The following is a 13,181-nucleotide window of genomic DNA, read 5'->3' as shown; positions in this document are numbered from 1 at the left end:
TAATAAATGTACTTTTAGAGTGGTAGCCGGACGGCATTTCTTGACCCATTTCAGTACAAACAATCATTCTTAGGGCTACTATTTAAAGATTAGTCAATTCTTATTTTGTTTTGAAAAATTAAACTAAAAATCTTAATTTTAGGATATTTATGTCCCGAAAAATTAAACTGAAAAATTAAAATTCAGGACATATCGACTAATTTCTTAAATAGTAGCTGGCTACCTGGTGTCATTTCTATCGTGAAAATGGCTAGATGGGCTCAGGCCCACCTCACTGGATAACAATCACATCCGAACAAAACACTTCCAAAGATCTTACCTTGAAGCAGAGTTGCAAATGATACTTTGCCGAAGAAAAAAGGGATCTTTATACAAATAGCAGGAGATATTCATTGTTTACTTTTTTTAGTCATGTACATAGATTATACATTGATTATATATAATTATGCACATATAATACATAAATTATGCATATATTTTACTTCAATCGGCTATTTTTAGTTTAAGTGGTTGGGTGACCGGTTATTTTTGAGAAAACAATTTATGCAATACAAAAACGTTGTCTGATAATTGTCGCTCCTCTTTTTAACCTTCTTTTGTTCCATTCCTTTTTACAGAATTCACCTTTCAACGATTTTTAAAAATTCTTTGTGGGAATTGTTTTTAAAAAAATTCAGACCAGACGATTTTACACACAATGTAGAATTAATTCGATTACCAGAATCCAACAAAAAATACACACGGTTTGCTCTGCACTCAGTAGGGTCACTGCCAAACAAAAGTACAAGTGTATAACGTTGTAATGCCCCACAGACAAAGGTCAAATAGTTTCACATATTTATGGAAAAATAAATTGTATGGGGACTGTGACGTGTCTGTGTAAGTATTCTATATTAGTTTAGGAAATAAAAGTTATCACTTTATATAGTTCTGGATAATTTTCACCGAGAGAAATAATTTTTTGGCCATTTACAAAATTATTTTTATTTTTATATCTTTTTTATAAGAAATTTTTATTCTTACACATAAAAGAATTGAAAATTACACATAAGAGATCTGAAAATGTTATTTTTTTTCTATTCAAATCGTAGGTGACTATTAGATATTTCCGTCATAAAATATTTTAATTTTGAGTTAGGCCAATTTTTTCTAAACAGTGCAAAATAATTTATATGATTGGTTTGGATACGAGGGACAATGGAAGAAGAGTTAGGTGATCTCAGGTGTATAACTTAAAAAAAAATACGGTAGTCAAAATTTATGTTATCGAGATAATTATGACCAAAACCTATTTTAAAATTTGATCAAATTGAAGTTTGGTGAACTTCTCTGTACAAGAAAACAATATTTTAGACTTAAAAAATTATCAAATTTCAAGTTTGGTGAAAGTTCTTTGTCATTACTATGAAAAATAAAATCTTAGTCTCACTTTCTTGCGAGCCTATCTTAAATAGTTTGTTGTCGAATATGTCTAAATCTTAATTGTGATGATCCCATAGGTCATCTCATGGTTTGAAACTTAATTTTGTGATCCGAAGCCTTAAAAATTATGGTTTAGCTTTCCTCGATTTTTGTGCGCAGTCCGAACGTCTTTCCTAAAATCTATGTTAAAAACTGATAAAAATAAGAAATTTTGCCTAAAAACTTCATTTGAGTTGACTTCGGTCAACATTTTTGGTAAACAGATCCGGATTCGTGTTTTAACGATCCAGGTGGTTCCGTATCGTGATTTGGGACTTGGGCGTATGCCCGGAATCGAAATCGAAAGTCTCTAGCCCGAGATATCGGACTTTGTCGAAATTTGAAGATTAAAGGCTTAATGAATTGAGAATGTTTGACCGACATTTGACTTTTGAATATCGGGTCCATATTTTTGTTTCGGAACCCGGTATAGGTCCAATACTATATTTATGACTTGTCTGTGAAATTTGGTGAGAAACGAAGTTGATTTGACATGATTCGGATGTCTGGTTGTGAAATCAGAAGTTTCATAGTTTTCTTGAAAATTTCATTTGATTTGGTGTTCAAATCGTAGTTCTAAGTATTATTTTGGCAATTTAATCGCGCGAGCAAGTTCATATGAGTTTCGGATAGGCTACGGAATGAAAATTTAACTTAGAGCATGGCTGGTGTTTCAAATTTTTGTTGCAGGCCTTAGACCTCGCATTTGCGAGGTCAATGATCGCATTTGCGACCACTGTTGGGTTCGTATTTGCAAAGAGTAGTTGGGAAGGCCAGAGTTCACATTTGCGAACAAAGCTTCGTATTTGCGAAGTGGGACAGGGGGAGGTTGTGATCGCAAATGCGATCAAATGGTCGCATTTGCGGAGATCCTTGGTCGCAATTGCGAACCATTCTTCGCATTTGCGAAGGGTGCAGAAGTGTGAAGAGCTTCTCATTTGCGATGGCTTCTTCGCATTTGCTATGTTCACATTTGCGAACCCCAGGTCGCAAATGCGACATCTGCAGCTGATCAAAATGGGGCTTAGACGAGATTTTTGGTTCATTCTTCAAGTTTTCAAAACCTAAAACATTAGAAGCGATTTCTCCAAGACTCCATCTTCCCCAAATCGTTGGTAAGTGATCCTAACCTATATCCTTTCAGTCTTTCACTACATTTCACAAGTTTTTAACCTAAAATCTCGAGTTTTCATGGTGAAAATTGAGGGTTTTTGGGTACAAATTTGGGATTTGGTAAATTGGGGATTTAGACCTCAAATTGAGGTTGGATTCCAAAACAAATTATATAACCGGGCTTGGGGGTGAATGAGTAATCGGGTTTTGGTCTGAATTTCGAGTTTGGACCAAGCGGACCCGGATGTTGACTTTTTTCAATAATGGCCTAAATTGAATTCTTTGCAATTATGGGTAGTTCCTAAGGCTTAATTTGAATCGTTTGATTGGTAATTTGTTAGATTATATTGGTTCAGAGGCTTTTTTGAGAGGAAAAGCTGTGGTTGAGCTTTGAGTTTGGCCGTTGGAGCGAGGTAAGTATCGTGGTTAACCTTGTCTTGAGGGATTTGGACTTATTTGCCTATTTGCTACGTGTTTAGATGTTAGGAACAACGTATAGGTGAGGTGACGAGTACCTATGCGTTGTTGTCGGGTTATAGCATGCTGGTGGGTCTTATTCTTATAATTGTTGCTTTCCTTGATAATATTATTCATGCTTAAACTAGTTAATCGTGATGTTGATCGCTCTTATCATGTTTACAGACTCTCGGTAATTATTGAGTATTGAATCAAAGTTGAGGTTGGTATTGTGGAACCAAATGTTAGAGTAAGACTTGTTCTTGTTATTTCTATCTCCCTATTGTCATTTGTTCATTGGTTTTTTTTGGTAAGGGAGAGTGTTAATGCACAAAGGGTGATATCGTGCCATATTGTGAGTGTTAATGCACGAAGAGTAATGTCGTGCCATATTGTGAGTGTTAATGCACGAAGGGTGATGTCATGCCATGTTACGAGAGTTAATGCACGAAGGGTGATACCGTGACGTTTCTATTAATTATATGGTGAGGTTGAGAGTAAAAGCACGAAGGGTGATGCCGTGCATTTTACTTTACTGTGTTACTTATTCTTATTGGTTCAAGGTATATTGGTTGATCAAGTTCTTATTACTGATATGATTCTTTATCTTGTGATCCCCTCAATATGTTCCCCTCCCGATATTACTTGTCTAGCTTTTTCTTGCCGTTATCTTTGTATATATACTGTTAAATTTTATAGGTTCATTTGTAGGTGTCTTGTCATAGCCTCGTAACTACTTCACCGATGTTAGGCTCGACACTTACCAGTACATAAGGTCGGTTGACTTATACTGCGCTCTGTACTCCCTGTGCAGATTTTGGTACTGGCCCGAGCTGATCGTGAGGTTAGCCGCTGGATTAATTGACAAGAGACCCAAGGTAGATCTGGTGGCGTTCGCACACCTTGGAATCTCTCCTTAGTCTTAGTATTTTACTGTTTCTTTTCCTTCAAAATAGTGTATTTCCCTTTCAGACTCTATTTGTAGTTAATTGTAGTAGCTCGTGAGTTGTGACTCCAGATCCTAAATGTTTCAAATGTTATGGGTTTATGTTATTACGCAAAGCAATTTTAATTTATGTTCATCTTAATTATTCTTATTATTGAAATTTGATAAGGTTGGTGTTAAGAATTCTCTAACGTTGGTTTGCCTAGCAAGTGAAATGTTAGGCGCCATCACGGTCCCGATGGTGGAAATTTTGGGTTGTGACATGAATACACATCTAAATATTAATATGTGTATTAAAATTAAAACGTGTGAATCTAGATATACACCTGAATATTAAGATGTTACATTAAGAACTGAATACTGAATAATTAAGACTATTTATTTTCTCTACATCTGAAAGGTAAAACTTGTATTTATTTAAAAATTAATAGGTATGAATTCAAATCAAATAGTACTAATTAATCTAATACTACATTAATAAAATATCTTTTAAAAATTATATGGTTGTTGTTGGCAATAATAGCTAACAATGGTGGTTGTGGGTGCCGACTGAGTAGTGGCTGATGGTGGTGTTGGTTGATAGTGGTGATTATAGATAGTAGATGGTAGATTAATGTAGTAGTTAACTGTGATGGTTGATAGTGGTGGTGACTGATAACAGTAATGAGTGATAGTGGGTGGTTGATAATGGTAATTGCTGATTGTTGTGGTAATGATGGTTGTAAATGATGGATAGTAGTAGTGACAACTGACATTCGTGTAGCGGTGGTGGTTGTGACTAAGGATAATGGTAATGGGTGGTGGCAATCTATAATGGTGAGGGAGAGCGATAGCAGTAATGATGGTAATTAGTGATGAAAGTGTATAAATAATAGTGAAATATATTTTTGACATAAATTCTTGAATGTATAACATCTTAATGATATTAACACTTTGTTATAGATTTTAATCATTAGATCTATTCAAACCCATTAAGTGGTTGTAAAATTAAAAAAAATAAACAGACTTAATGGTTAAGATCTAAATGATTAAGGTTCAGATTTAAAAAATAAACGCACTTAATGGCTAAGATCTGAATGATTAAAATTCATACCTCCATTAGGTGCAATTAAATAAGGCTTAAGCCACTCCTCAAGTTACTTCACTATTCAAAAATCTAGTGAACCCCTCAAACTCTGTAGGTAATTCGAGACAATTCAAGAAGAATAAGATAAGATACGACAAAGATCCTGTGAAAAATACGATTGTCTGTTAGTGGAAGGTTTTCTGCGTTCACTCAATTTTTGCAGAGTGAATCGGTCCCTAAGGAACCCCCGAAATAAGCCACTGGGGGAGAAAGCTCGAAGAACTTTCCTTTATTCATTACTAAGCTAAGGTCCCAGGTCTCCGAGTCAGCCTGCACTTTTTCGAAGAATCCTACACTCATAAGCATACGGCCTGGCAAGCCTTCCATTTGCGGTGGGGCTTCATGCACATTGGTACATATCTCATCAATTTTAATTTATTTTTACTTTTCACCCATCATAATTCATTTAACTAATATACTAAGCTAATAAGACGAGATAAATTTATTTTTTAAATAAATAATTATTAATTATTCAGCAATTAAACTAAGAATATACATATAAATAAGAGAATTACTAAAAATCACTTGGTCATTATCGAGAAGTGAAATTTGAGAACTATTTCTAAAGAAAGGGAGTATTCATTATTTATTTTGGTGAGTAAAATGATATTGTACTTGTACTTGTAGGTATGCATTGACTTGCCTACTTAATAGTCTAACTCAATGAAAAATACTAGTAACTCATATTTTTTTGGAAACATAATACTAACCCATATGCAACATTAAAAAAAAGGTGACAAGAGAGAATCGATGGTAGTTCCTTTAGCTTTTGAAATTGGTATAACCATCTGTGATTGTGGTGGGTGATAAGTAATTCTTCAATTTTAATAAAAGGTTATGAGTTGAAACTTTAAATTAAAATTTGACTTTGTCCCAAAATAAATATTGGATAGCAGATAAAAAAAATTAAAAATTGTTATAACACATAATCACCTCGGCAACATATGCTTAATCTTGAGTCTATCAATAAGGTTAAAATCAAAGGGAAACAGAGTCTAAACTCAAGTTCCAAAACGTTGGATATAATGTTCAAAACCAAAAACTCCAAATTCCTGCATATAAAGCCACGAGTCAATATCATATCATAACAGTAATAATTACTCAGGCGTGTCTTTAAAGCTTTTGCTTTTTAGAAAAATTTTATTTTGTGTTTCGTAACACTAGTTGTATGAGTTAATTTTTTGGTCCACAAATTTGTGAGACAAAAATATAAATTGTACGAGACACAAAATAAAACTTCTCTATTAACTATGTCTTCCTTGTTCTTAACTCCAAATTACCAGTCTTTTCAATAATACCAAACTAATCAAGTGTATAATTATAGTACTATAATATTAGGTCATTACCTACAACTTAAGCAAGTCTGTACGGTCACCTCTCCCTCTCTGCCCTCAACCCCAGCTCAGCTCTCTCTAATCTTGTAACATCAAATTCTTCCTCTTATTGCGTATTGTAAGAATATTTCCCCCCTTTCGAAAGTTCTGATTAATTGAGCTATTTTCAGAAAGAGGGGTTCTTTAAACTTTAGCTGCCATTATTTCAACCCAATTCTTTTTTCTGCAAATTCTTGGACTTTTCTATTAAAAGATCAGTTTTTGAATCAAACCCATTTGGTTTTGAGTTTCTTTTATTGGTTAGATCACCACCTATTTGATTTATGTTCTGTTCAGGTTCTTGGAACCCTCTTTATTTGGAGATAGACACAAAGTTAATTTATTGAACTAACTTGTCTCAAATGGTTATTAGATCTAAGGTTTAGGAGAAATAGGGTGAGTTGGGAAATCTATTTATTGCTTGTTGGATATCTGATTTTTAGGTTTGAATTTATTTTCATACGTTTTTTTTACCCTTTTTTCTCTACTCCACAGTCTAGTCGTACATTGTTGTTTCTCTTTTTTTGTTTTGTCCTTTTATTTTTAACATTCCTTTTATTGGTTGGTTGGTTGGTTTTACTTGTAATGGTCATTGTGAATGAGTTTGCTTGGATAGTAAAACTTAAAACCAAGAATTTTACTTTTTAGTCGGTGGAGATTTGGAAGCTTTTGAGCTTCAGTGCTTTCTATATAATTTGACCTCCATTTCTACTAATTACCCTCATATCATCTTTTTCACTTTGATGCTAAAGTTCCATCCTTTTCTTCTTTACTTCTTCTATTTTGAGAAGATCAAAGGGAAAAGCTTAAGTCTTTAGAAACTTTTTGCTTGCAACTCATGAAATTTGGCTTCTTTTTTCCTTGAAATATTTGATAGAAGCAATTGTTGAGCATGAGGAAATATGCCAATTCTTATTCAGGAAGAGTATTTAATGATAAAAATTTGAATTCTCACTCGGGAAGGGTATTTGGCGACAGACATTGGAAAATACCATTCTTTGTGAGCTTGTTTGTGTCTATTACTCTGTTCACAACAACTATTTTCGGGTTGTATCCATCATCATATGGAAGAGATCAAATGCAATTGGATATGGTTTCTTCTTTTGCTAGGCCAGCAGAATCGGATGGATATTTTGTGGAATCCGATTTCCAGTCATTTCAATCAAATGGCTTTGCAAAAAGTGAACCACCTAGATTTGCTTATCTCATATCAGGCACAAAGGGTGACAGTCACAGAATGATGAGGACTTTGCAAGCGGTTTATCACCCAAGGAATCAGTATGTTCTACATATGGATCTTGAGGCTCCACCTCGAGAAAGATTGAACTTAACAATGTCGGTGAAGAATGATCCCATATTCCGCAAAGTAGAGAACGTTCGAGTAATGGCTCAGTCAAATTTAGTGACGTATAAGGGCCCTACGATGATTGCTTGTACCCTTCAAGCTATATCCATTCTGCTCAAGGAAAGTTCAAAGTGGGACTGGTTTATCAATCTCAGTGCTTCAGATTATCCGCTAGTGACTCAAGATGGTAAGTGTGCTTACTTCCTATGCTATAGGCCGTCGATCATATATTTCTATGTATTCTTTTATTAGCTTCTTTCTTACTTGGTTATTTGAAGGTTCCTTAGCAACATATTTCCTCCTATAGACTGGTAACATCCAAAGATATAGCCTCACAACACCATTTTGAACTTTCATCTTCACCTTTACTAGAACATTTGGCAATTACCTATTTATATAGTTTTGCCTGATGTGATTGATAGAGAGTCATTAGTGCCCTAGCATATTAGGTAAATTCGTTGCTAATTTGCATGATCATGAGACTTCATTGTTTATTTATATATTAGAGTGCATCTAGGACGTTGTGTATACAATGATTTAGCATGACATATTTGGCCGAATTATTGTTACAGTGTCGAGACACTGAACTGTAGTTAGGGTTACATGTTTTTCACCAGCTTACAAAAGAAGTGCCTATTCGCTAGGGGGTCTTCAAGTAAACTTTTCATCTATTGCTTAACGCTCTCTTTTGGAGAGTGTCTAAGAACGAGTAGAAGAAAAAATTGAATGAATGAGCTTAGCTCGATAAGTTCTATTTTTGATAAATAGTTCATTGGGTTCTATTATTCCTAGTGCAAAATCACAGCTGGTGTGCCTACCTTCTGGCAGACATTTTAAGGAACTTGTTCTGTAGTGCTTCATAGGATTGCCCGTAAGAGTTAATTTGTATTGATGAAGTGGAGATTAAATTAATAAATGGAATATAGTTGATTCGTTTGACAAGTTGGATAATTTTTTGGTGCTTGATCCACTTAATTGGACTAATCAAAAAAATTATTCTTCATTAAATGACAAAATTTATGACATTCCAAATGTCAAGATGCATTACAATCTTATACTATAGGCATGGCATCAATACTCTTCTCAAATATTTCAACAACCACTTTTTTTATTTTGGGGATCAAGTAAGGAATGTGTTCAATAATACCGCTAGCGTAACAACACATTTCGGCTTTCTTCTCTCATATTCTGCTTTAGTCAAGCATGTTTCTTAATATAGAATGGAGTTACTAATAAACTACAATCAAGAACAAAATGATGAACATGTAATGTGGTTAGAGGTTTGCAAACTCATGGCCACAAGGATGCCATTGGTTCTACTTTGAAACAAAAATGGAACTAAAAATCCATTTACATATAGGTCAAGCTCCATTTTAATTTGGTTAAAAAGCATGCCGTTTCACTATATGTTTACCTTTGCCAGTCTAAGCCCAAGACTTATTATATGGAAATCCATGGTGATACATGGGACTTATATGTTGTTATTGTCTATGACACTCAGTATAGCTGGTGAGTATCAACCTTGCATGATAGGGTCGGTTTGGTTGTCAATTGCATATCATTTTTAAAAACTGTTTGGTATGGAAATTAGTTATAATTGTGTCGTGTAGGACAATTGTGAGGGTCTTACTCTTGTTTAACCAAATAAATCATATGATGGCTTCATCTCAAAGGAGGGGTTTTGGGGCTTTAAATCCTTGGATGTTGTGGCTCAAAGTTTGAAAAATAACTGAAGCTGAGGTTTGATGATGGTGATAGGAGCACTAAACAGAAAAATATGGAAGGAGGGGGCTATTCTTGGTGCTTTCAGTTGTACTGTATAGAATTCTTATTCTTGATTGATTTAGAACTAGTTAAGATTTAAGAAAATTTCGGGTTCTCAAGGAAATTGATTGAGATATCAATAATAGACAGAATTGGGCTGGAGTTACATAGTTGGAGGTCATAAAATAAGTAAAGAGACAAATTCAAGGAATCACTTCAACATTTCCAGAAGCATCACCCATAATATTAGAATTTCATTGTAAAGGTTCTTTTTAAATAAAAAGAATCTCTTTGCCATATAAATGGTAAAAAGTACTCACATTTCTGATGGGAAAACGCAATTTGAGGAGCAACATATCTACCAAATGAACTTTTGAGGCTCGACATAGAACTGTTGTCGAGAAAGGCGCTTATTCCTCTATACAAGCACCTTTTTGCGGATGAATTTAGTTTAGTTATACCCAAAAAAGTTGATAGCAATCAATATTTTTCTTCTCCTATTTCTCATTTACTCTGATTCAATTTCTCTCTTATGTCAGTTTTTAGTGAACACACACACAACGAATTGTCTCTATTCCAGCAAATGCAAATCTTCCTCGACTTACCACTCAGCCAATCAAACTTGACTAGATATTCCTGCTATTCCAACATCTAAAACTAAGTAAATCTACCACTTAAGATCCTTTGGTATCAATGTCTTGGTCGCTGTGTCCTTTTCCTGTCCTCTTCCCTTCCTTGCAAGAACATAGAAAAATCCTGTTCAAGTTATGGCATAAGGCTCACTATAAAAACGAATCATGGTACAATCTTATGACCATAACAATTTTGCCCTTTAGTTTAGTGGAGAAAATGATAGATGCTGGCAAGTGTAAGGAAAAATCTATTGTTTTGTAACATCTTTAGAAAAATAATAGGGAAAGACTTCTTCGAATAATAGTGAGATAGGCCAAGGAAGAAAAAAGTATTATGAAAATATGAGGAAAGACGAATGAATATCACACTTCATCTAGCAGGGAATAAGTGAACATATTCTTTTTGGTTCTAGAAACATGTAAGAAAATGCTGCATTCAGAAGTTTGGTAGGTTGACTGTCAAGGACGGGAAAGTTTCTGCTCTAAACTCTCATATTATTTAGCATGAAGTGAGATTATTTCCATCTTCACATTTAGTTTTAAAGATGGTTAAATATCAAATGTTATGGAGATAATGCGGAAGCAAAGAACATGCTTTAAAAGTTTTGAGAAGTTTAGCCACCAAAGATGGGACATGTGGCCTAAATAGTATTGTTGTGCTAAGTTGCTCGGATTCGGGTGCGGGCATCCGATACGGGCACGGATCCGAGTGTCGGATTCGGCAAAATCTAAAATTTAAGATTCGGGGGTGCGGACATTGTAACTTTCTACGAGAAAATTAAAGAGATTGCTGGAAGTGATACATTTGCATGCAAGCATTGCAAATGGTTGTTTCGTTATACTGTGATCCAATTTTCAGTCTTAAGTATGTCTTTTGGAATGACCTTTTCTTGGATTTTGGAATGAACTTACTCTATCCAATACACTTACCCATGTGAATAGACTTATGTATTTGCGTAACATGTGATTCAGACTTATGTGGAAAAAGCTTTTGATTAGGAGGTACTTTATCAAGAAATGCATATGAAAGAAATCAAGAATTTCATTGTTTGGTTTGTTTCGTAATAAATCTTTTTGAAAATGTTAGGTTCTGGAACATTGTGTTAATTTCTGAACTTTTCGCTCCTTCAATCACTCATCCCTTTCATGCAAAATGAAATTCATTTGGCTATTAAATGTTGCAGATTTGCTCCATGTTTTCTCTAATTTGTCCAGAAACCTGAATTTCATTGAAAATATGCTGCTTCATGGGTGGAAACTGTAAGTGAGTTAAATTTTCAATTTAAAGTGCCCAGGCATGATATGTTTTCTGTATATAAAATACTTGCAATGTTAATCTGGGTTCTGTTGTGTTGCAGGAACCAGAGGGCTAAACCTATTATTATTGATCCTGGTCTTTATTTGTCTAAGAAATCTGACATTGCCACTACTTCTCAACGGCGATCACTACCTACAGCTTTTACATTGTTTACAGGTAATTTTATTTAATAGCCAGAAATGAACCCAACTAATGTCACATGGATTATGTTCTTTACCTGTTATGTTCAGTTTGCGTGTTTTACTATAGTTTTGAAATATGAGAACCTAATAACTAGAAACTCTTAAACCAAATTTTAAGTTTTCTCTTATATTTTCATGACCTGCTCTACTTGTGATGATATATTCTGTATTATTAAGAGAACTTGAGTTCTTGCCATGGGATATTTCTTCAAACCCAAGTTTATATTTTTCTCCCTTTTTTGAAATTATTGAAGCAGGATGCATTTTGCAACTTCTATTCACCCCATGCTTATATCTCTGAAATCTTCTTTTTGGTGGTTAGGCTCAGCGTGGGTGATACTGACACGCTCTTTTGTGGAGTACTGCATATGGGGATGGGATAACTTCCCGAGAACTCTGCTCATGTACTATACAAATTTTGTTTCTTCACCAGAAGGCTATTTTCATACGGTAATTTGCAACTCCGAAGAGTTTCGTAGCACTGCAATAGGCCATGATTTGCATTACATTGCTTGGGATACCCCTCCCAAGCAGCATCCTATTTCACTGGCAGTGAAGGACTTCAACAAAATGGTTAATAGCAGTGCACCATTTGCTCGAAAATTTCGCAAGGATGATGCTGTCTTAGACAAGATTGACAAAGAGTTGCTTGGCCGTACAAATCGTTTTGCACCAGGAGCATGGTGTAATGGAAGCTCAGGTGACGGAGCCGATCCCTGCTCTATGGTAGGAGATGACTCGGTGTTTAGGCCTGGTCCTGGTGCTAATAGGTTAAATGAGCTTATGAACAAACTGCTATCTGAAGAATTTCGTAGTAAACAATGCTCAACTAAGAGTTAAGATTGCTAACGTTGTTTTCACCTTGTTCATGATGTTCTCTATATAACTAATCAAAGAAAATGACCAGTGACTGGCCATTGTTGGCTGCAAATGGTTAGAGACCATTTAAGATGTAGTGTTACCTCACAGGTGAAAGTTCAGTTGACCCAAGTGTACATGGTTGTATGGATAGATCACAGTTTCAAATGTAAAATTTTGCTCTTTCCTTTTTTCAGTAATGATCTTTCAAGTTAGTGCTAACCCCTGGTATCAGTCACACATCTATTTACAATTGGAATAACTTTCCGAATGTAATTCTGGGCATGCAAAACGAATTTCAACCCGAAGATCCATGTTCGAGTCGTAGTTCAGTGAGTCTATGTGCTCTAGCTTTGGTGGGTGGATTTCATTATCAAGTATTGTTAAAGCCTTAATGAAAAATGTCCAGAGGGGCTATGTCCATTTCCGAATTAGAACTAAGAATGTACATTATCTATTTGACAATGCTTAGTTCTGATTATATAGCACTGATTTTCATGTTTTTATGCTGTCTCTATCAACTATAAGACAAGAGAGGAGTCCTCTCTATGCTTAAAAAGTCCCTTTTTGGCACATTGTACAAGAGCGACTTCTCTCATTCCTCATC

At 34.9% G+C, this 13,181-nt stretch overlaps 1 protein-coding gene across 1 annotated transcript; it reads left to right on the top strand.

Annotated features, from left to right (window-relative positions):
* Positions 1 to 6,396: 6,396 nt before the first annotated feature.
* On the top strand, positions 6,397 to 12,770 carry LOC107803070 (beta-glucuronosyltransferase GlcAT14A-like). The gene is made up of 4 exons (XM_016626670.2): positions 6,397 to 8,007; positions 11,401 to 11,476; positions 11,575 to 11,690; positions 12,039 to 12,770. Exons 1-4 carry the CDS (start codon positions 7,368 to 7,370, stop codon positions 12,554 to 12,556), a joined length of 1,350 nt encoding a protein of 449 aa, XP_016482156.1. The 5' UTR covers positions 6,397 to 7,367; the 3' UTR covers positions 12,557 to 12,770.
* Positions 12,771 to 13,181: the final 411 nt, after the last annotated feature.

The sequence above is a fragment of the Nicotiana tabacum genome, chromosome 10 (genome assembly GCF_000715075.1).
Source record: "Nicotiana tabacum cultivar K326 chromosome 10, ASM71507v2, whole genome shotgun sequence".
NCBI lineage: Eukaryota > Viridiplantae > Streptophyta > Magnoliopsida > Solanales > Solanaceae > Nicotiana > Nicotiana tabacum.
The sequence above is the reverse complement of the archived record's forward strand: the minus strand, read 5'-3'. Positions and strand labels throughout refer to the sequence as shown.